Source organism: Rattus norvegicus, chromosome 20 (assembly GCF_036323735.1).
Source record: "Rattus norvegicus strain BN/NHsdMcwi chromosome 20, GRCr8, whole genome shotgun sequence".
In the NCBI taxonomy this organism is placed as follows: domain Eukaryota; kingdom Metazoa; phylum Chordata; class Mammalia; order Rodentia; family Muridae; genus Rattus; species Rattus norvegicus.
Genome location: NC_086038.1, coordinates 9,291,994 through 9,315,285, shown reverse-complemented (window position 1 = coordinate 9,315,285; position 23,292 = coordinate 9,291,994). Strand labels below are relative to the sequence as shown.

The 23,292-nt window shown below is 49.4% G+C and overlaps 1 protein-coding gene across 5 annotated transcripts in view; it reads right to left on the bottom strand.

Annotated features, from left to right (window-relative positions):
* The window catches only part of Ubash3a (ubiquitin associated and SH3 domain containing, A), a 43,218-nt gene extending 20,751 nt beyond the window's left edge, over positions 1-22,467 (bottom strand). Inside the window, exons 1-7 of one of the 5 annotated variants that reach the window (XM_039098726.2) lie at positions 21,743-22,462; positions 21,429-21,576; positions 19,668-19,721; positions 14,946-15,132; positions 13,467-13,665; positions 10,817-10,986; positions 8,956-9,164 (exon numbers count right to left, since the gene is read on the bottom strand). In XM_039098726.2, the coding sequence (XP_038954654.1) occupies positions 8,956-9,164; positions 10,817-10,986; positions 13,467-13,665; positions 14,946-15,132; positions 19,668-19,721; positions 21,429-21,541 (932 nt within the window). In that variant the 5' untranslated portion in view covers positions 21,542-21,576; positions 21,743-22,462. Of the gene's footprint in view, positions 1-638; positions 6,841-8,955; positions 9,165-10,816; positions 10,987-13,466; positions 13,666-14,945; positions 15,133-19,667; positions 19,722-21,428 lie in introns of those variants that run through there. The other 4 variants (XM_039098727.2, XR_005497253.2, XM_063279154.1 and 1 more) reach the window with 4 other exon arrangements.
* Between the last annotated feature and the right edge of the window lie 825 nt (positions 22,468-23,292).

The window sequence follows — 23,292 nt, the reverse complement described above, 5'->3', positions numbered from 1 at the left end:
GTGAACAGAGACATGACTTGTCGTCACCATGGTTTCTAGTCCCAGATGTTCCTGGGAATACCTGCTTCAGCCCCTGCAGTAAGAATGAAGGCCACAAAATAACACCGAGCTACCGAGCACTCAGAGCCTATCTCGTGAAGCCTGTGGTTGGTTCATGGTTGTAGCACCATGGAGATGCTCGACCCACCTCAACACCATAATCGGGCATTGTTCAAAAGTTACTTTGTATCTTCCCCTGTTGTTCAGGCTGCCCACAAACTGAAAGCTCAAAACCGCTTCCCACCTCAGCCTTCCGAGTAGCTGGGACGGCAGATGTGTGCCTCTGTGCCAAGCTCTGATGTTTCCAGCATCGCTAAGAAGGTACCTTTTGGATGAGATTAGCGGTGAGACCGGCAGACCTTGAATAAAATAGATGATCCCATGCATGCAGGGTCGGGGGAGATACAGGATAGACAGAGGTCTCCACCGAGGAAGAGTGGATTCTGTCTCTAGGTTACCTTCAGACTCAAGCTATAGCCCTAGATCTTTCCTGGGCCCCACCTGCTGGTCTGACCTTCAGACTTCAGATCTGTCAATCACAAACTTCAACAGAGCCCCTCCCCAACGAACCCCCTCCCACCCCTCTATCTTACTGGTGCTGCACCTTTAGTGACTATCAAATCTGTTTCTTCCACACGCCATCCCCTGATTTACCCTCCTCAGCTGCAGTCAGAGGTGTTCAGCTAGAAGTAGTCGGGACACTGTCATAGTGGCCAGACACCCTCGAGAGCTAGAGATGTGCACTGTGGGTAGTGGGTACTGACGGCACCTGAGCATGTGCAGGTAACCAGGAAACTGTAAATTACTTAAAGTACCACGATGTGAACGGGTGACCAGGAGCTCTGGGGACACATGGGTCGGGGAAAAGCCAAAGCAAACTGGAAAGCGAACCCCGAGATATGAAACAGGAAAGGGTTTGTGCTCAACCCTCTATGGAAGGACCAGGCGGGTGTTTGAGAGAGGAGGGTGAATGGCTAACACAGAGCACGCGACTCCTCCTCTGACGGGAGAAAATGAGTGATTTCCCCAGGGCAGAAGCCATTTCATAGAAGTTTCGGGAAACTGTTTAAAAAGAAATGGGCAGGGGTTGGGGATTTAACTCAGTGGTAGAGTGCTTGCCTAGCAAGCGCAAGGCCTTGGGTTCGGTCCCCAGCTCTGAAAAAAAAAAAAAAAGTAATGGGCAGCCCCAGTGACAGTTAGGTACTCACGATGCACTGGGCTCTTCCGGGTTGCGTTCTATGACAAGTCCTGCCTGCCACCCTCTATGTCTGAGAGCCTTTACTCTTATTTCCTGTTAACCCAGCAAGGTTACTCTCCAATTCCTTTATGGTCAAGGAACAGTTTGACTCATTACTGGAAATGTGGAAAATGGTTCTGACCCACTGAAAATGAAAAGGTAGTCCCGACTTTGTCAGCCATTGAGTTCAACAACTTAGATTTTGCATCCACCCATATTTAGACTTGACCCATTTTTTTGTGGGGAGGGGAGGAGGGGAAGCAGATTGCATAGCTGGGTTTCAGAAGTAGAGTATTATGAGCTGCAATAATGCAGGGGTGGCGGCCTGGTTGAATGGGCTCTGGCTATCTGAGGATGGAAGCAGGGCCCCCCAAATTCCTCAAGGCTGTGATTGACACAGGATGTGGGTGGATGGGGGTGAATGTGGGGATGGAGGAGCGGGTGGAGTAGGCAGGCATGTGTGCATTTCTGCGTTCGTGTGTGCGGGGCTCAACTCTCTGGAAGGTTAACCAACAGCAAAGGCTCTCTTAAGGGTTATCAGAACATCTGAGACCTGCCTGGCTGGAACAGAATGAGCCGAGGGAGGAGAGGCAGGGGTAAAACAGAAGAGCTTCTGTGGGCGCAGAGCCCAGAGGCTGCAGGCTCACCCGAGGTTTGCGCTTTGAGCAAGTGTAAGGAGCAGACAGATATGGTGACCCTGTGAGCAGTAAGTCAGACTGCTGTCACTTTCTTCAGACACACCGGAAGAGGGCATCAGATCTCATTACAGATGGTTGCGAGCCACCATGTGGTTGCCGGGATTTGAACTCAGGACCTCTGGAAAAGCAGTCAGTGCCCTTAATCACTGAGCCACCTCTCCGGCCCCTCTCTCTCTCTCTGCACTCTTATGGATCAGACCTGGGCCTCACACACCAGACCAGTGCTTTACCATGGACACAGATCCAAGCTTAGCTCCAGGCTTTGCAGCTGGGCCACAGGAAAGAGTGAACTGCTCTTGAACGAGATGCACAGGCTCTGAGATTTGACTTGGCCACTGTAAACCTGGATCTCCTCTGGAACTGAGTCGGCTTGGGGTGAGGGTATGGCTCATGGCCACCTGGGGCCCGAGTCACAGCCATTTTCAAAGGCGACACAAAGACAGGAACTTGCTCAGACAGGCTCCCCTCATGGGAGTGTGAACTGCATGCAGCTTGTGAAAACTCAGGCCTTGCCTTGTTCTGCCCTGTGGTACTCTGGCTATTCTGAATGTACAGAGGCCATGAATGTCAAGCAGTGGCTGGTCACCATTAGAGACAGGCCTACCAAGAGTTCTGAGATACCCTCTGGCTTCGGCCCCATCCAAACACTCCCATCACAGAAGCCGGAGGCAGGCTTGTCTAAAAACACGTTCTTTCTGTTTATTTCTTGTCTCTGCCAGGCACTGGTTTGGGTAAACAAATGTATGGGGTACAAAATACTGTGGATGTCATTTGCCCTTCCCCTGCAGCTTCTGTGGGGTTCTCAGAGATGAGTTTCCCAGGATGCCAGGTAGGCCTCTTTGTTACCCCTATACCTGCCCCATCCTGCTGTCTTCTTTCCTTTGAGCTAAAATGCTATTTTGATTTTTGATGTGATATATCATTTATATATATACACATATATACTATAAAATAAATATACTATACTATAATATAACATATATAATAATATAAAATATGCTATAATATAAAAAATTATTTGAGACAGGGTCTGAGGTATCCCAGGTTAGCCTTAAACGAACTATGTAGACAAAAATACCCTTGAACAGCTGAACTTCCTACCGACTATGGGATTGCAGGTGTGCACCACCACATCTGGGTTTAGGGGGTACTGCAGCTCAAACCCAGGTCCTCGTATGCACTGGGCGAACACCGCCTCTCATTACTTTGGCCCCAGTGTTGTCCCAGCTCTTCTCTTCTGGATGTCTCTTTTAGGTAAACGTTTCCTTCAGCCAGTGACATTCAAACAAATGACCTCACCAGGATTTTGTCTGAAGTCTTGTAAAACCTGGAAGGAAGACTCTGAAGTTGACAGCTCCCTGGGACTCACTCTCCTTACCACCCATGAGGTGTATTTCTATTTGCGCAGCCCCTTTCTTACAACAGCTTTTTATATGGTAGGCAACAGCTCCCCAAGACTGTCTTGAGTCACATGGCATCACTTACCCCGAGTCTAGGCAACCTGTGACCAAGCTCTGGGCCATCTGTGACTTTTGTTGCACTTTGACGTAGTCCATGTGTTTGAATGTCTTATTTTAAGTATATGGGAGCTTTGCCTACATGTATGTCTGTCTGTGCCTTGTGGGTATGGCTGACATCCATTGAAGCCAAAAGACAGCAGGCATCAGATACCTTGGGAATGGGCTTACAGATGGTCATGAGCCACAATGTGGGTGCTAGGAATTGAACCTGGGTCCTCTGAAAGAGCAGTCAAGTGCTTTTTAACTGCAGAGCCATTTCTCTGGTCTCAAGTATTTTTTTTATTACCTATAAGTTATGGTCCTCTGTCCCTGTCATTGTGTCCTCAAGGTATAACCTCTTATGGCCTCCTCCATATGGACCTGGGTTGGAGAGATGGCTCAGTCATTAAAGGCACCCAACCAACAAGACATGGACTTCATGTGTTCTCACGCTGCAGATACAAGCAGGATGGAGTGTAGGTGTCAGTGAATCCTGTAGCTGAATTGTGACACACATCAGAGCCACTGACAACCCCTTTCTTTTTTTATGAAGTATTTTACTATCTCCATATATGGTTATTGAAAGTTTTGCTGGGTATAATAGTCTGGGCTGTGGTTTCTTAAGAGTCTGCAGCACATCGTCTGTCCAGACCCTTCTGATTGTTAAAAGTCTCCATTGAGAAGTCAGGTGTAATTCTGGTTGGTCTGTCTTTATTTGATACATGGTCTTTTTCCCTTTCAGCTTTTAATATTCTCCCATTGTTCTTTATGTTTAGTGTTTTGATTATTATGTGTCAAGGGGGACTTTCTTTTCTGGTCCAATCTATTGGGGGTTCTTTATGCTTCTGGTACCTGCATAGGCACCTCCTTCTTTAGGTTAGAAAATTTTTCTTCTATGGTTTTGCTGAAAATATTTTCTGGGCCTTTGAGCTGAGCAGACTCCTCCTCCTTCTCCTCCTCCTCTTCCTGTTCTTCCTCCTCCTCTTCCTCAACCTCCTCCTTCTCTTCTTCTCCTCCTCCTCCTCTTCTTCTTCTTTTCCTTCTTCCTTTTCCTCTTCTTCCTCTTCTTCCTTCCTCCTCTTCTTCCTCTTCCTCCTCTTCATCCTTCTCCTCTTCCTCCTCCTCCTTCCTTCATCTTCCTCCATCTCCTTCCTCCTTCTTCCTCCTCCTTTTTCTTTCTTTCCTCCTCTTCTTCTTCCTCCTCACCCTTCTCTTTCTTTTTCTTCTATACATACCATTCTTAGGTTTGGCATTTTTTCTTTTATTGGATTTTTTAAATTTACATTTTAAATGTTATCCCCTTCCCCCGTTTCCCCTCCAGAAACCCACTACCCTATCCCCCTCCCCCTGCTTCTATGAGGGTGCTCCTTCACCCACCCTTTTCAATGACTGTCACACAGAGCAGGTAGAGCTGAAGCATCCCGATACAGGAAGTGCAGGCTGCTCTCTTCTTCCTGAGGGCAAGGCTGGGGCACGTGTAACTCAAGGCTTACTGCTCAGACAGTAAACTATGGTTATCTCTGAGTGACATCTGTGAACTTTACAGTCAGAGAGGAAGTCGAGTTTGTCTGCTAGTCTTTCAATTAAAAAAAAATGCAAGCAACAGATTAACGAGCACATTGGTGTTGAAGGGACAGAGGGAAGTAGGTGACATTTTGTCATTTTTTTTTCTTCCTCTTGGATTTAGGAACATCACTTAGTGGTTAACTCGTGCCATAGAAATGGATTAAATTTCCCATTCACCTTTGTTCCTAGAGGGGGGTCACTTCAGTGTGTGGCATTTCAAAGACAAAGTCACAGGGGTAGTGTCTGTCCTGGAGTTACTGTCACACAGACTGGGGCTTCAATGACACAACAGGTTTCATCATTGTCTCTCTGCCCCAGAGAATAGGAGATCCAAGATGATGACACAGAAACTTGTGATTTATCTTAGGGATTCTGTCCTGGGCCTGGTGAGAAGTTGGTGTCTTCCCCCTGTGTCCTCTATGACCTTTGGTCAAAGTAAGATTGGATAAGGGGCACCTTAATTGAAAGGTCTAAAAAAAATGTTCACTGGGGCTTTAGCATATGAGTTTTGGGAGGGACACAGTTCATCCAGCAATGGCGTAGTACCCTTGCTGTGTGGAAGCTTCCTCCCACCAGCTCGTTGTGGGATCTGATTAGCTCTTTGGCGGGACGCCCTCATGTGGTTGGACGACAGCTTCCACTCCTGTTGGGCTCTGATTCTCAGCCTTTGCCTCTCTGATCTGTGGCAGGGCTGGATACACGTTCTGTGAAGATGCCTGAAACTGAGGTAGCGGTGGTCCCTCCCACGCAGCTATCTTCCAGTAATACATGGTTTCCAAGTAACAAGTGGGTGTTGGATCAGGACCATTGGGTCCTCAGAATCCTGTAGCCACCTGCTGGGGAGTTTACACTGTTGCTGGGGTTGCACAATGTGGGGTTGTACAGTGTGTTCCCATGGCAGCCACCTTCAGGGCTGTGGGCGCGGGGGGGATGTCCTCTGAGCAGGAAGAGGCTCTTGCCACGTGGTTTGCAGATCTCTCTCTTGGTGCTGGCATAGCAGCGCTTCTCACTGTACATATCAAGCACGCCCTGTGTGAATCCTGTGCCCTTAGGAGTTATATACGGAAGGTATATACAACAAGTAGTCCGGTCACAGGCCAACTATCTGTGCACACAGGTGTCTGACTACATTCCCCACTGCTTAACACGTCATGACACATTCAGATTTTGCCAGGATCTCTCTTCAGACAGAGTGTCCTTGTGTAGCTCTGGCTGCCTTGGACCTCACAGAGGTCTGCCTGCCTCTGCCTCCTCAGTACTAGAATTAAGGCCGGGCACCACTATGCCCCAATTTAATTTTTTTTTTCCGGAGCTGGGGACTGAACCCAGGACCTTGCGCTTCCTAGGCAAGGGCTCTACCACTGAGCTAAATCCCCAACCCCTATGCCCCAATTTAAAACCTCTTTAAATGTTTAGAAGAACGATCAGCAGCTTTGAAAACCATAGACAGCCCACTGCTAACTCTCAACCTATAGTCACACCAGACAGCCTACGGGTGGGGAGTAGATCATAGCTATCTTGTGAGGAGAGAGTGAGTCTGATACGGGGGTGGAGGATGGGGTTTGGGGGAGTGGGAGCTCAAGAGATAAGCCACAGCATTCAGCCAAAACTTCCTTTTTCTCGAAACTTTTACAAATATACCCTGGTTCCTGAGAGAAGCTGGCCTCCCAGGAAGGTCAGGATCACAAGGCAGGTGCAGGTGACGTATTAACAGGAAGTGGAACTGTTGCTAGCCAGAGTTCGCTGCAGAAGCTTGCCCCTTGGCTGATGGCTTCTCGGCCACAGTGAGGTCTCTTTGGCCCTTGGGTGGGGAGAGAAGATGAGGGGCTATTAGGCCCCATCTTCCCCAGCGCCCTACTCCCAAGCCCCAGAGTCCAATGCCTGCCTGTCCTGTCCTACATTCTTCCTTCTTCCGGTTTTTTTTTTTTTTTTTTTTTTAGCGCAGCTAACCGACCAAGTGGGTTCAGCAGGAAGCCCCTCCCCTCCCACGCTGGGGGCTTGGCTTTCCCGGGAGGGCGTGTCCAGCTCTCTCTCCAGTCCCTGGAGAATCAGTGGATCATGGAGGTGACCTGATACAAAAGCCCTAGAATCGAGGCTGAGTTCTTTTTCCTGAGTTTGTAGGCAGGCTCCACAGCTTTCACGAAATTTTAGGTTCCTATGCATACCTGACCGATTCATAAACGCATATAGGAACCCATGCTTAGCTGCGTAGCATACATGAAACCCGCACGACGGAGCATGTCTGTAATATCAGTACTCTGGAGATGGAGCCCGGAGGATCCGAAGTTTAAAAGGTCATCCTTGGCTATAGAGCAACGTAGTGAGTCCCAGGGCAGCCTGGGAAGGGATGGTGGGGGATTTACTTTATTGTCAACTGCATTTGGTGGCACAGTCCAAGGGCACAGATGCCGAACCTGGCCTGTCATGCAAACTTAAATGTAAGCTTAATTTTAACAGGAAGAACCAGTAGCCTAGAGGTCACCTGATCTCCCTTCATAAATCTTTTCAGAAAAAAAAAAAAACAAACCCAAAAACCTCCATTCAATAAAAATAATAATTGCTTGCAAAGTCCTTTTCCCCCATGAAATCCCATCAGCCACTAAACGACCAAAATCAACCATTTGCTTTAAATATTCAAAATGCATTGCTTCTTAATTTATTCAAAACAGAAGTTTAAGCTTCTGGAACTTTTACCACACTCTCTAACTGGCTTCCAGTAGGCGCATGAACAAAACAGTATGGTTTCCACAGCTCTGCCTTGTGATACAAAGAGATATGGGGGTGGGGGTGGGGGGTAGGAGAAAATCTCTCTGAATACACAGAGGCTAGAAGATCTGTCCAGCAAATATGCATCACACACACACACAAACACACACACACACACACAGACACACATACAATGTGCTTATGCAAGTGCAAACACACACACAATGTGCTTATGCAAATGCAAACACACACACACACACACACACACACACACACACACACACACACACACCCCACAGAAAAAGCAAAGAAAAAAAAGTCATGGTTATTCCTGGAAGAGCACATACAGATTGTGGGCTGGAGGATGTCCACAGCATCAAGACACAGGTATAGAAGCAGGGGTGGGGGTGGGGAGGTCACCATGTTGCAATAAAAGGCTTAGCAACATTGTTGATGGGAAACAGAACTGGATGAAGAATGGAGTTGGTTAAGTAGCTCTGGTTATCTCTGTGTGCAACGTCAAAGCAATCACCACGTTTCTCCTTTTTGCTCGTAGTAAAACGGGAGACTGAGACGCATATATCCCGTAAATTGAGGGGAGGAACTGATACATTTAAGAAACAACGCCTTGGTTCTGAAAAGCTTGAAAACCCTTGGCCTTGACAGATGGTGCTAGATACTAACAGAAAGAGATCCGCCAGGTGAGCTGGAAGAAACAAACCAGCAGGAGCAGGCCAGCTTCCGGGAAGTACATTTTACCAAAAACCACATAAGCTTAGGGGAGGACTCTGAGCATCAGATGAGAACCCAGTGCAAGCTATCCCAGGGTCACAGCCTTAGAGGACGGTTAAGTTAAATTTGTGTCACTTTGTTACAGAACAGCAAGAGATTGCTAACCCTCCTCAGAAGGCTACAGGGGCCAGTTCCGACCTCTGTGTACGCTCTGTGATGTTCCTAAGACAGAAGTATTTCACAATATTTGAGCATTATTATCTCAGAAGAGTAATTTGAAGCACTCCGATTTCCTCAGGGTTATCGGCAGAAACCACAAATAGATCTGATGTTTGCTGTGCGCACTGGGGAAGAGGGGGGAAGGGAAGGTAATGTGGCCAGTGTAGGGACTGCAAGTCTCTCTAATGACCTAATTGAGGACATAACCACTGTGCCTGCTGTTTCCGGTGCTAACCAACAGAGAGAGGGTGGGGCTCACCTGTGCTTAACCCAGGTGTCGGCCTCATTGGCTCGCTCCGTGTAGTTCTCTGGCAAGAAGCCCCGGCAGCCAGTCCGATGTGAGATCCCAATGGCCCAGCCCTCGCTGGCCTCTTCTTGCTGAGTGGGGTCCACGAAGATGTAATCACCAGGACTGAGCATTAGTTCGTCTGCATTCTGGGGTTTGTACTGGAACAGCGCCTTCAGGGTCTAGAAATGAGGCAGGAGACCCATGTCTTTGTGAGGGTTTGGCTGGGAAGCAATAGCAGTGGGAGGCCAGATGCCAGTCTGTCCCGCCTTCTGTCTCCTCTGATGTGCCTAATGTCCCTGAGGTCCCTTCATGCCTTTGCCTAATGATACACAGTGTGGGACATAGCCAAATACCGCAGATTAGAAATCTTAGGGTGGACTTAGAAAGTTTTATGTCTGTCTTCTTCCCTCTACCCACCCACTCACTCACCAACCCACGTCTGCATTCATTTCTCTGCCTACCCAAATGTGTATTCTTCTGCCCACCATCCATCCACTAATGCACTCATCTGTCCATCCACTCAAACACTCATTTCCCATGTTTGTATGTATGTATCTATGTATGTGTGTATTCCTGTATGTATATATGTATGTATGTATGTATGTATGTGTGTATGTATGTATGTTCTATGTATGTTCTATCTATGTATGTATGCATGTATCTATGTATGTATGCATGCATGTATCTATGTATGTATATATCTATGTTCTATGTATGTATGTATTATCTATGTATGTATCTATATATCTATGTATCTATGTATCTAATCTATATATCTATGTATCTATGTATCTAATCTATATATCTATGTATCTATGTAACTATGTATCTGTCTATCATCTATCATCTATGTATGTATCTACATATCTATTTATCTATGTATGTATTTATGTATGTATCATCTATTTATCTATGTATCTTTCCATCCATCCATCCATCCACCCACCCATTTTCTTTTTTTTTTTTTTTTGTTCTTTTTTTTCGGAGCTGGGGACCGAACCCAGGGCCTTGCGCTTCCTAGGTAAGCGCTCTACCACTGAGCTAAATCCCCAGCCCCTCCACCCATTTTCTAATTCATTCATCTATCCAGTTATCCATGTATCTATTCATTTACTCATATGTCCACCATCCCATCCACCTACCTCCCCATTCATTCATCTGTCTGTCCACTCATCCACCCATTCCCCCTCATTCATATACCAATCTATCCATCCATTGAGACATCTATCTATCCACCAATGCATTCTTTCACCCATTTATCCATCCATCTATCCATTCAGTTATTCACCCACTCACCTACACATCCATCAATCTATCTACTCATCCATCTTTCTCCCAATATCTGTTTCTCTTATAGGAAAGACCTTACAGTGTGACCAAATATGCTTATCTACCTTCCTTGGTGGGAAGCTACTTACAATTTCCCTTATGACAGGAAATGTGTGGCTCCCTCATACTTCTCTGTGTGACACACTTTCTTCCTCAACCAATTAGCTCTTAGGAAAGGAAAACTTGGCATGAAGTACACCAAAAGTATTACAGAGGACAAATTAACAAGCAAACCATGCATTAGCACTCCTCGGCAACGAACAGGCTTTCTGAACACCGTGGGAGCTCTTTCATTGTCTTTTGAAATGATTGTTAATGTCCAACTCATTCATAAAGGGATGCTACTTCCAAACTGCACATGAGGGGAGGGCTCCAGCAGAGGGGAGCCCCCTCTTTTTGTCAGGGAAGACTGTAGGAGTAAGTGCTGTCAGGGGAGCATTTATTCACTTCCTATCAGTAAGAAAGGCTGGCCCAGCCCACCAGCCCGGCCAGGTCCTCTCACCTGGTAGTGCACAAAACGCATGTCTCGGGAGTACAGGGCAGCTGTCCATTGGCAGGTGTGGCTGGGCTGGATGGCTCTGGCCAGCTGCTCCAGGGTCCTTTGGTGGTGAGGGTAGAACTTATGGGCCAAGGTCAGGTGTAGCTGCTTGGTGCAGGGCTTGATGGTACAGTCTGTGGAGTCAAGAAAACACAGGGTGCTGAGTATCTCATCTTGAATGTCAAGCGAACATAGCATGCGGGGTACCCATGCTGAATGGCAGATAGGAATTGGAGCGCCAAGAACCTGTCCCTGAATGTCAGTGCTACCTGCCTGGAACAGGCAGAAACCTCTCTTCTCCCTGTCTCTGTTCTACTGCGCCTGCTCTTTAGGGTTAGCGCTTTCTTGACAAAGCAAGGACTGGGCTCTCCCTATGAGACAGGATGTGGCTGGGTCCTTGCAGTGTTTGTAAACAAAAACAAAAAAACAAACAAACTAAAGGACGGGCACAGAGATGTAGCTCAAGGTCTTCATAGCTCTTAGGCTGCAAGCTAGCTCAAAGTGCAGTGAATGGCCCTTCATTCTCTGGTGCACCCGTGACTGGGGTCCAGACGCTCCTCAGTCAGTGCTGTTTGGTTTTGGTTTTGATTTGAGACAGGATCTCGTGCGTCCTTGACTGCTTTGAACTTGTTATGTAGCTGAGGATGACTGTGAACTACTGATCCTCCTGTCCTTATATCCCGAGTGCATCCGCATCCCTGGTTTATGTGTTGCCAGCCATTGGACTTAGGGCCTCATTGTTGCTGGAGAGCACTCTACCCACTGAGCTATGTCTCCAGCCTAGGTCAATTCTTAAAGAAGAGTCTCCCTGACAGACGGACATAAAACCTACAGCACGTCTAGAGAGCATTAGACTTTCCTCACTGGAGGCCGGGTAGTGGTGAGGCTCAGTGCTTTCTGATGGCCTCTGCCCTTGAGAACTCCTCGGCTTCAGGTTGGCCTTTGAGGCTTTCAGGTTGGCAAGCAAGAGAGGATAGTATCTTGGGAACGATCAGATCTGGTGTCAGTTGGGCCCCAAGCATTACAGACTCTGAGGAGGCAGTTTGGTGTCTTAGTAGAAATGACAGACTTTGCTGTGGAAGGACCTACTTCTAGGCTCTTCTGTCCTTGTCCCCACAGGGGTCTCGGCTGAGAATCATGCTCTGACTTAGTTTCTTTCATGACAGGAAGTACTTGAGGATGAAGATGGTTAACTCCAGGACTCTGGAGTCCACTGTGCCCAAGAGCTGCTTGACACTTCTTCATCCAGGTCAGGAAGCAAACAGGACATGTTACTCCCCTAATGAAAGTTCTGGAAGGTTCAGGCACCATGATGCTAAGTTCACTACAGTATTCTCCACACAGGGGAACTTTGGCAGCCAGTGGATCCTGGCCAGGTCCCTGAGCCCTAAGCTTCTGGGGAAGCAGCTAGTGGCATAAAGGTATGTGTAGGTGATGGGAAATCCTTTTCATGACACTTTTTCGTAGTTGGGAAGGGTAAGCGCTCCATGTAAGTGAGCACAGCCTGGAAAAGACCGGGCTTCTCGGGAGACCCAGGGGTGAGTCATGCTGACTTCTGAATAGGCTTTTGTTTTTCCTCTGTTACTCTGTGTACCTGGGTTCAGTTTTACTGAGAGGGACAGTGCGGGCAGGGAGGGACTTGGGACACTCCTGAGCTGTCATCTCAGGGGAGTCTCCTAGCCTCTCAGGTCAGACTAAGGTTGAACCTGGGAAGGCAGGAAAAGCCTGCTCAGGGTCAAGAGATGGATATGAGCTCAGGGCCAGCTCTCCCAGGAAGTGAGGTAGTTAGATCAAGTGACCTCCTTGTTATCCCCACATGTCTTTTTCAGGACCATGCTATTGATTTACGTTATTGATTTTGGTATCAATCACCAGTTATTGATTTAGGGTCACTTTACTCCAGCGTGACCTCATCTTAATTAATTGAGTCTTTAAAGAGCCCACTGCTAAGAAAGGTCCCACTCTGAGGTTCCTGGTGGGAGGGGACCCTGTGTAACCTAGGACAGGGATGCTGGGCAGGGTTTTCTGCTGGGCAGACTCAACTGTTCTCTTTTCTTTTCTTTCTTTCCTTCTTTCTTTCTTTCTTTCTTTCTTTCTTTCTTTCTTTCTTCCTTCCTTCCTTTCTCTTTTCCTTTCTTTCTCTCTTCTTTTCTTTTCATTTCATTTTCCTTTCTTTCTCTCTCTTCCTGTTTTCTTGAGACAGGGTCTTGTGTAATAAAGGCAGGATTCAAACTAGCTCTATGGTGAAGATGTTCTTGAACTTCTGACCCTCCTGCCTCCCCTTTCTGGATTACAGGTACGTGGGCCTCATGTCTGGAGTATGTACCACTGAGGACGGAACCACATGCCCTGGCAAGCACTCTACCAACTGATATATACCCCTGCAACTTCCTCCCCCCTTTTAAGGTGAGACCTATAAGAGCCATCTGGGGACATAGAGACAGTGCCTGTCTGAGGGCAGTGGCTGCCTTAGGACAAGAGCCAAACTCTTCCCTCAGAGGATGGTCATTAAAAGGCCATCACCACTCACAGGAACTAATCCATCAAGGCCTAGAGGTGTCTCAGCTGGGACCCAAAGGGTACAGTGTGTCTGCCCCCAGCCGGGGTTCCCTACCTGCCAGGGCTGATGCCTCTGTGGCGAACGCCATGGCAAAGTCCCGGATGACGTCAGCTGGGCTGTCGTTGATGAAGAAGCCGAGGTAGCTGATCGAAGAATGGAGAACGAGAGGAACCAGGGCAGGGAAGGACCCCAGGATCCTGTCCCCTGCACGCCTCAGAGCCTCATACAAACACTCTACCTTCTGGTCTTCACACTAAGGGAAGAGAAGCAAAGAACATGTATTCTTTTTTTTTTTGTTTTTCAAAGATTTTTTCTATTTATTATTATATATGAGTACACTGTAGCTGTCCCCAGACACACCAGAAGAGGGCACCGGATATCCCTACAGGTGGTTGTGAGCCACCATGTGGCTGCTGGGAACCGAACCCAGGACGTGTGGAAGAGCAGTCGTTGCTCTCAACCGCTGAGCCACCTCTCCAGCCCAAGAACATGTATTCTTGTAGCTTGTTCAGGCTTATCCACCACGGACTGTTCTCTGTCCAGGACACTGGGGTTCTTCCTATCCAGCCCCTGCAGTTATGGAGTGAAGGGTCATCACCACCCCTACCTCCAAGTCTTCTGCTCAGTTATGAGACATCTTGGAGAAGACCTCCAGGAATACTATCCCCTTTACATGTCTAGATTAGAAGTTCCCTGTTGCCTCCCCAGTCAGTCCTCTTTCCTTCTCTGTTGTATGCATATGGAATTCTCTAGTCAACTCTGAGGAAGCTCATGGTGCCCTGAGGGATCCCAGCTCAGACCTCTAGAAAGCAAGGGTTTAGCTCCGACCCCAGAGAGCTCCTGGTCTCAGGCACACAGGGGGTGCTTTGTGGATGTTTGTGAGGCACTGCTTTCCAGGGGAAAGCTTCTGGAAGCTTCTTTCTTGCACATCACACTTTGCATTCCTTTAGCACTGTGGAGTGGCAGGCTCTGCTCTGATGTCCCCGCAGTAGGTGGGTCCTTCTCTAGCTCATCAAGTAGAGGTATAGAGGAAATGGTTGTTTCTTTGACATTACTCCATAGGGAGGCTGCTGACTTGGCCATTTTTTCCCTCAGAGGGCCAGGCTCTGACATAGGGAAGACCCTTGTTATGTCAAATCATCACCTTTCAGTACTTCATCACACAGGGGGTTCTTGCTTTGTTCAGAACTTTGCTAGTCTCTGGGTAGACAAGGACCTGGGTAACATCTGCCTTCTTAGAAGGGTGTATCACCTTCATAGCACCCAAATGGACTCCTAGAGATATTGACAAAAAGATGCCGAGAGCCTGGGATTACACCTTCTTCTGCCTGGGAACTGAAGACTCTAAATTGAATTGGGTCCTGAAGGATGAGCTAAAGTTGACCAGAGGAAGAAAAAGATCCCACAAAGCAGACAGCTCCTGCTAATGTCTTGATTAAAATAAATCAGTTGTGTTCTATTGTTGCCCAGTTACCAGAGAACACTGCCATCAGCTGCAGTGGTGAGCACTTAAGGCCTCCGGGGCGGACTCACCGTGAAAAAGTCACAGAGTGTCACATGAGGGAAGACTTCATGAGCTTTGTTCTTTGCACATTGGCGTCTGCTCTCTCTCCAGAACTCTTGGAGTTTTTCCAGCAAGGGCCCCGTGGGGCAGAGGAAGAGAGCATACTCCTGAGGGATGGGGTCATCCAGAGAAGGGTCACTGCAGTGGCCATGCAGCCTGCAACAGAAAACACTGTCGTATCAATTGGAGCTGTCTCCATTGAGGACATGCAACAGCGGCAACACCAGCCCAAAGTTGAGGGTATGCTGATCTCACACAAACACATCGGCACTGTGGCCATCCCTGCAAGATAGTGCCAAGTGGTGGAGCTGTGTGGCCTTAGGCTAGACCAATGCCTACCTGCTCTCAGTCCTATTACAGTTTAACACTGCAGCCAAAGACAGAGAGGCCCAGACCTCAACCTTCAGAAGAGTGCTGGTCTAGATATCTTTGTGGTATCGAAACACACATACAGGGAATTTTCCCCCCACATTTTAACTTCACCATCAACTTTCACATTAAATGGAAAAATTGAAACCACAGAAGACTGGACAACATTTAAGTGAATACTAGTGGGTTTTTTTTAATTGTTCGTTTTTGACTCAAAAAGTATTTATTTATTTTGATGAAAAAAAGAGCATTTATTTGATTATTGAGACAGATCTCTCTATACACCAGGTGGACCTGGTGGTGATTCTGTCTCAGCCTCCTCACTCTAGGATTACAGGTGTGAGCTACCACCCCTAGCCAAGCAAACCACTCTAAATACAAGAATGACCAATGTACAGCGCCAAATACAAGTCTATCACACAAAAAAAATAAATAAAAATGGGGAAAGACATAATTTCTCTCGTCGGTTGAGTTAAGATAGGCATTTATTTCAGAGGTTCGATGATGTTTGCCATCATGTCGGAAGTACAGCGAGACCACAGGCTGCAGCTGTGTGGCCATCGCTTAGCGCGATCTGCCAACACTTGGCATGGGAAAACACTTAGTGCCTTAAATTAATAATTCAACTTCAAGACAAGAAGAGCAAGAAGCATAGGTAAAAAATTTCACACGGAAAAAAAATCTCTGTAAGGTAAGGGCTAAGTAGCAGTTACTTTGCTTAGCACACACTCATTGGAGAACTCCGGGGGACGGACGCTTGCCCATGATGTCAACACGATGGCTAGAAAGTGGGGTGTTATCAGCAGGCATACACCTTGTGTGTAAGCAAGTTCCCTTGATGATAATCTGTAGCAGAGGTGAGCCTGCCCCTCTTGTCTCTCCCTGTACCTCTCTCTTTCCTGAGCTCACCCTGATGGCGGATTAGCAACAGACCCAGCGGGCATGTGTGTTTATGTAAATCCTGAGTTCGTTCAAGCCATTCCATGACCTGTGTTTTGGGCTCTTTCACATGGAGACTAGGCATCTAGGCACATTGCCAAAATGAGGGTGACCAAGGCTGACTCACAACCCACCTTACACAAAGGGAACGTCGCCTCAACCCATTTCCAAATCCGGGGACATTTTGTTTCCATTGCTGTGAAGAGACACCATGACCACGGCAACTCTTATAAAGGAAAACATTTCATTGGGGCTGGCTTATAGTTTCAGAGGCTTAGTCCATTACTGTGGAGCAGAGAGTTCTACATCTGGATCCACAGGCAGCAGGAAGAGATCCTGAGCCTCTGATCTGGTGAGCGGCTGAGACCTCAAGGCCCGCCCCCAGTGACGCACTTCCCCCAACAAGGCCACACCTCCTGATAATGCCACGCCCCATAGGCTAAGTATTCACTGCATGAGTCTGTGGGGGTCATTCCTATTCAAACCACCATACCTCTCACCTACTTTCGCATTTCCAGAGCTTCCTTAAGAGCTCTGAGTAGATCTGATTTTTTTTGTTAAGGTCTCTGTGTAGAGGTGGAACTGTGTGGAGTTAGATGGTCAGCTTCCCATGTTCCCAGCACTGACTGACACCGCACATTGCCTTCCCCCTCAGCAACATCAAAGGGAAGTGTAGGGAACCCGGAATCATCCCTCATCCTTGGTGAGTCTCACTGGCCAGGCTGCTACTGACAGGTAACATCCAGGCACACCCCCAACCTTCAACTACTGAGTTTAGCCTGTGGTGTATAGTTAGAATCTGGAGGCTGGCTTTGAAGTCAGATGGCTGGAACTCTGAGGCACTGCCTGACTACCCACCGTCTTGTAAGGCTGCCAGGACTCTGGGCATTGCCCTATCCAAGTAGAGGTGTTGCCTGTGCACCCTCTGCCCGTGAGCCCTCTGCCTGTGCTCCCTCTGCCTGTGAGCCTTCTGCCTGTGCTCCCTCTGCCTGTGCACCCATATCCTCTGCCTATGCTCCCTCTGCCTATGCTCCCTCTGCCTGTGCTCCCTCTGCCTGTGCTCTCTCTGCCTGTGCACCCATACCCTCTCTATGCTCCCTCTGCCTGTGCTCCCTCTGCCAGTGCTCCCTCTGCCTGTGCTCCCTCTGCCAGTGCTCCCTCTGCCTGTGCTCTCTCTGCCTGTGCACCCATACCCTCTCTATGCTCCCTCTGCCTGTGAGCCCTCTGTCTGTGCTTCCTCTGCCTGTGCTCCCTTTGTCTGTGCTCCCTCTGCCTGTGCTCCCTCTGCCTGTGCACCCATACCCTCTCTATGCTCCCTCTGCCTGTGCTCCCTCTGCCTGTGAGCCCTCTGCCTGTGCTCCCTCTGCCAGTGCTCCCTCTGCCTGTGCTCCCTCTGCCTGTGAGCCCTCTGCCTGTGCACCCATACCCTCTCTATGCTCCCTCTGCCTGTGCTCCCTCTGCCTGTGCTCCCTCTGCCCGTGCTCCCTCTGCCTGTGCTCCCTCTGCCTGTGCTCCCTCTGCCAGTGCTCCCTCTGCCTGTGCACCCATACCCTCTCTATGCTCCCTCTGCCTGTGCTCCCTCTGCCTGTGCTCTCTCTGCCTGTGCACCCATACCCTCTCTATGCTCCCTCTGCCTGTGAGCCCTCTGCCTGTGAGCCCTCTGCCCGTGAGCCCTCTGCCCGTGCTCCCTCTGCCTGTGCTCCCTCTGCCTGTGCTCCCTCTGCCTGTGCTCCCTCTGCCTGTGCTCCCTCTGCCTGTGCTCCCTCTGCTTGTGCTCCCTCTGCCTGTGCACCCATACCCTCTCTATGCTCCCTCTGCCTGTGCTCCCTCTGCCTGTGCTCCCTCTGCCTGTGCACCCATACCCTCTCTATGCTCCCTCTGCCTGTGCTCCCTCTGCCTGTGCTCCCTCTGCCCGTGCTCCCTCTGCCTGTGCTTCCTCTGCCTGTGCTCCCTCTGCCTGTGCTCCCTCTGCCTATGCACACTCTGCCTGTACATCCTTGGCCTGTGGCCTTATAGGCAGAGGTTCTCCTAGAACACAGAACCCTGGTCCCTCTCCCAGGCTTCTATCTAGTGCTGGAAGAGTTTTTTTAGGTAGATAGAGTTCGGCACGGAACCTGGGGTGGCAAATATTGATCGTTTATTTGCTAGACTCTAGAATCAATCCTAGAAGAGAAACTGCCAGGCTCCACCATGAGAGAAAGTCTAGGCTGGGTCAACTGAGGAAGGAAGGCTCAACCCGAATGAGTGACTGAGTGATCCTACGGAAGGGGCCAACATTCCCCTCTCCCCCAGCTTCCTCACTGTGGATGGTAAGAGACCAGCTGTCTCACATCCCAGCACATCTCACGGCTTTCCCCACCACTGTCAAACACTCCCAGACAAGCCCTTCCTTCTTTAGTTGCCTCTGTTGAGCGTTTGATCTCACAGCAACAGGAAAGGGAACTAGTAGAGCGCTCAGGTCCCCACACTTAGGTGAGCCCTCACCACTGAGCCATAGCAGAGCCCAGGATCTGCTTTTCGCTGTTTGACTTTCACTGTGGCTTCTTCAGATAAGAGGTGGGAGGGACTTCCCAGTTGGGTGGAAGGGTGACGGCAAGTGACACCAAGGCTGGGGAGGAGCTCCCAAAAACAAGGACTCCCAACCTCACCCCCCAGGCAGATGGTTGAAATATGAGGTAAGGAGGGTCATCTTTCCCTAACCCTACTGGGGGTTTACCCTTCGATACCTTGGGGATTCCCAACTGTCTTTAAACTCTCCTCCATTGCAGCAGCCTGTGAGTGTGTGAATTTCATAGCAACAAAAAAAAGACACCTCCCTGCTTACTTAACGTATATCACAAACATGAATCTTTTTTGAGTCAAATTTGGATTAAAAAATCAGGTGTGTGCATGAGAGAGAGAGAGAGAGCGAGAGCGCTTGCACTTATGTGCAAGGGGTAGAAGCCAGGATGTTTGGAAGAATCTGTGCAGAGCCCTAAATCTGGCTTTTAAGTGAGAACAGTCTCTATCTCTTAATGTCTTAAAAAAAGATTTATTTATTATATTATATGAGTACACTGTCGCTGTCTTCAGATTCACCAGAAGAGGACGTCAGATCCCATTACAGATGGTTGTGAGCCACCATGTGGTTGCTGGGAATCGAACTCAGGACCTCTGGAAGAGCAGTCAGTGCTCTAACCACTGAGCCATCTCTCCAGCCCTCTGTCCTTATGTCTTAAAGTTGGGTTTCACTATTTCTCTGGGCTCAGAACTGGTGCAAATGGATGTCATTTTGAATCTTTTCTGCAGGAACCCCATCCCACTCAGAAGACCTGCCTGGGGTATAGAGTCCCTGGTGGAGTCACCCAAGCCCCTGGTAACCATGCAGCCCCCATTCCACTGACCAGTCTGCGGCCTCCTCTGCTGTCTTCATCCCTGTGGCCGCCAGTGCTTTGAGCCTGTGGAACGAGAACACAGCAGAGTCAAGGCCCGCTCGGCTCTTCTTTGGAAGGGGTGAGCTCTGGTAGTAAAATGGTTTCTCTTCCACACTGTGTCCTACCAGGGCCAAGCTGCTGGACTTCCCTTTATGCCAAGATCTCCATCTTTCATACAGTGACTCATGCCACACCCACGGCTTGATTTCTTGACCCTGGGTCCTGGTTGTCAAGTCCCAACCTCTGCTCTCTCTTCCTTTCGTCTCTCTGCACCCTGCTACCCTGCAACAAAGCCGACGTCATCTACTTGTGGATGCTCAACTGGGCTGGGACAGGCTGCATTCCTGGCTCGAGCCTGTGCTGCCCTGACAGATGCAGCCCAACCCCGGTTGCTTAGCAGGTAGCGTTCCTTAACTAACCACTGGGCAGGCTCATCCACATCCCTCTCCTGTGTCTCCCCCCACCCCCACTACTCGCTGGTGCTTTCCTCATGGTTCCCATGCGTCTTAGTCATTCTGGGACCTGGGGTGTACACAGGCTGACTTCAATTTGGCTGAGTTGGGCCAGAGAGACCAGAGTGGGCCACGCACCCAACCATCAGTGGCTGAAACCGCTGGTCCACGTTGGAACCCAGTGTAATATCGCCCAGTATTTGGGCGAAGAGCAGTGGAGATGTAGCCGTCTAGAGAGGCCATGACAGAGAGGTCCAGCCATGAGCCCCTTCTGAGCCCCACCTAAGAACCTGTAGACACTCGGGTGTTTACTGGTTTAAGCTAGCAGGGATTTGGAAGGTGAGCCCACTGCACGGCTTGAGTAGTAAAACAGAATGGGTCTCGGAGGCCTTGGGAGCCTGCTCCTGTCCTACCTAGGCTTGCCGCTGGCTACTCTTTAGGCCTTGGTGTTCTCATGTGCGGCTTCCTGGTGGGTTCTGTTCCCCATTTAGTGACCAAGAAGCCCCGATATTGGGAGAAGAGGAGACCAGCTTCGATGCCAATGTCCTCCCTGGTAGCCAGGTTCTTGCTATCTCATCGAAGGACTTATTTGGCTCACTGCCTGAGCCCCGGGTTCTCTGAAGCATACTTCCGACTTGGCGTCTCCTTGGGAGTAAGGATCTGAGAGGACGGCCGCTAAGAAGCAGGTTTACGATGGATGCCCTGACCACGGTCAGCAACATCTCTTTCCTCTCTGAGCCCAGGGGGACTTGGATGAGCCCAGTGGTGCTGGGGTGAGCTGTCTCTGGAACTTCTCACACATTCTACTTTGTCACCGGGTATTCCAGATGTGTTCCCTAAAGGCAAGCGACTTTCCCTGGGCTGCTTAGAAACTCGAACGATAATTCTCTCAGGGGATCCTAGCCTTAGAGCCTCATGTCAGAGTCGCATACCTTGAAACGTCACCATAAGATTCGCCAGTGCACAGGAGAGGAACATTTGCCCCCAAACCCCTCCAACCCTCCCCCTCCAAAGTGAGCAGCCAGAGGCCCACATGGCTTCTAATGTGCGCATGCCCCTGTCAGTCAATAGGAAGAGCTCATCTTTCAGAGCTCAAGACCATTCCATGTTTAAGCAAGAGGAAGGGGCCTTCTTGTGAGACGCCCGTCTTACACAATTAGGTGACCACTTTAGCAGGAAGTCAGCCACACTCGGTTATCCAGTTGCACGACAGGCGGAGGAGAGGATCCACCCAGGCAGGGAAGCCGGGCTCTAGGGCTGTGGCAGCCGCAGTACTCACGCGGTATGTGTGGGGAAGCCCAAAGCCAGGAGGGGGTCCAGGAGTGAGGAGGTGCTGCGGCCCTTGAGCTTGTTGGAGACCTTGGCATAGAGCTGTGTCTCCCCGGCAGCCATGCCTTCCTGCTTGCCGTACACGAGGCGTCTGCTCACTGCAAGGATTAGATAAAGTGAGAGAGGAGAAGGAGGCAGGCTGAGGCTGTGAAGAAAAACCTCAAGCCTCTTTTGATCTCTCTGACACAAGCGAATATCCTGTTTGCACAATGATCCGGCTTCAATTCTCCCTGCCGGTCCACAGCCAATGTTTTCCAAACCCACCGGCTTCCACAGTTGAGGTCTGGCCCGAAGTTCATCATTGGGATCTGCTGGGTGCGTTTGGGAGAAGGAAGACCTGAGAGTGTGGGGGAGGGAGGAGCAAAAGGAGGAGTCTGGAACAGGCTTCTTCTGTAGGTTCTGCCAGGCACCCACCCTTGCCACCCTGGACCTTAGCCTCTGTGTCTGCAGACGAAACACGGGTGTTCACTCTATACACTGCCCCTGCTTGCTTAGAAAACTCTAAGAAAAGGTTTAATTGACTTTTTTTTTTTTTTGGAAGAACTTTTAACATTCAGTGCTATGTATGGAGCATGAGGAATTTCCACAGAGTAGATTTCCTCTCCCCAGGACCAATGAAACAGTAATGCAAAGCCCGCAGCATTTAACTTTTGCACCCCCCACCCCCGCAAGGGGACAGTTGACAGTGTCTGGAGACATTTTGGCAACTAGTGGATGCCAACCGCAGAGGCCACAGGACCCAGGACTGTCTGTACAGAAAAGGGCAGGCTTGCCCAGTATCAGCAAGGCAGGTTAGGAAATGCTGCTCCAGAACTTTCCAGACCCTTAGAAGCATCCCTACCCCTCCCTGCCTCCCTCTTCCAAGGTTATCCCCTTGGAATCTCTTTTGTGCTTTAATTTGAAGACTCGTGTAGCTAGAACACTGGAACTCATGCTCTATTATCATGGCTGTGTTCTCCTCTCCTCTCCTCTCCTCTCCTCTCCCCTTCCCTCCCTTCCCCTTCCCTCCGCTCCCCACTTTCCTCCTCTCCTCTCCTCTCCTCTCCTCTCCTCTCCTCCCCTCCCCTCCCCTCCCCTCTCCTCTCTCCCTTCTTCTGTCCTCTTTCTCTCTCCACCCCTCCCCTCCCTTCCTCCTTTCCCCTTCCCTCCCCTCCTTTCTCCTCCCCACCCCTCTCTTCCCCTCCCCTCTCCCTTCTCCTTCCCTCTCCCTTCCCCTCCCCTCCCCTCCTTTCCCTTCCTCTCCTCTCCTCTCCTCTCCTCTCCTCTCCTCTCCTCTCCTCTCCTCTCCTCTCTTCTCTTCTCTTCTCTTCTCTCCTTTCTTTTCTTTTCATGATGCCAGGGATTGAATCCAGAGCTCCATCCATGCTAGGCAACTGCAGCCCCTTAGCTCCTCCTGTCCTGATTCTTGGCTCCAATCGATGTCTATGGGATCCACCCATGCTTGCACTTCACTGCTACCCTGACAAACATCCTACTAAACGGTGCCTGGTTCTTCCACCTACTTTTTTGCTGGAGTACATGTGGGCCGAATCGACAATCTACCCTCTGGCCCTCTGAGGATGAGAGGCTTGGTGTGTTTGGTTTTTTGGGTTTTTTTTTGTTTTTTTTTTTTTTCTTTTTCTGTTTTCAGTCCTCTGGTCAGTTTACAGTAGCATCTCCATGTGGTTGCAATTTGCATTCCTCAACTACGGACCAAAATACCAGGGCTGTTTGACTACAGGCTTACTGGCCACAGAGCAGTCTCTCTGGGGAAGTGTCTTCTTGGATCTCTCTGCTCCTTCCTCCCGAGATTTGGCTTGTTAGTCTTATTTTTT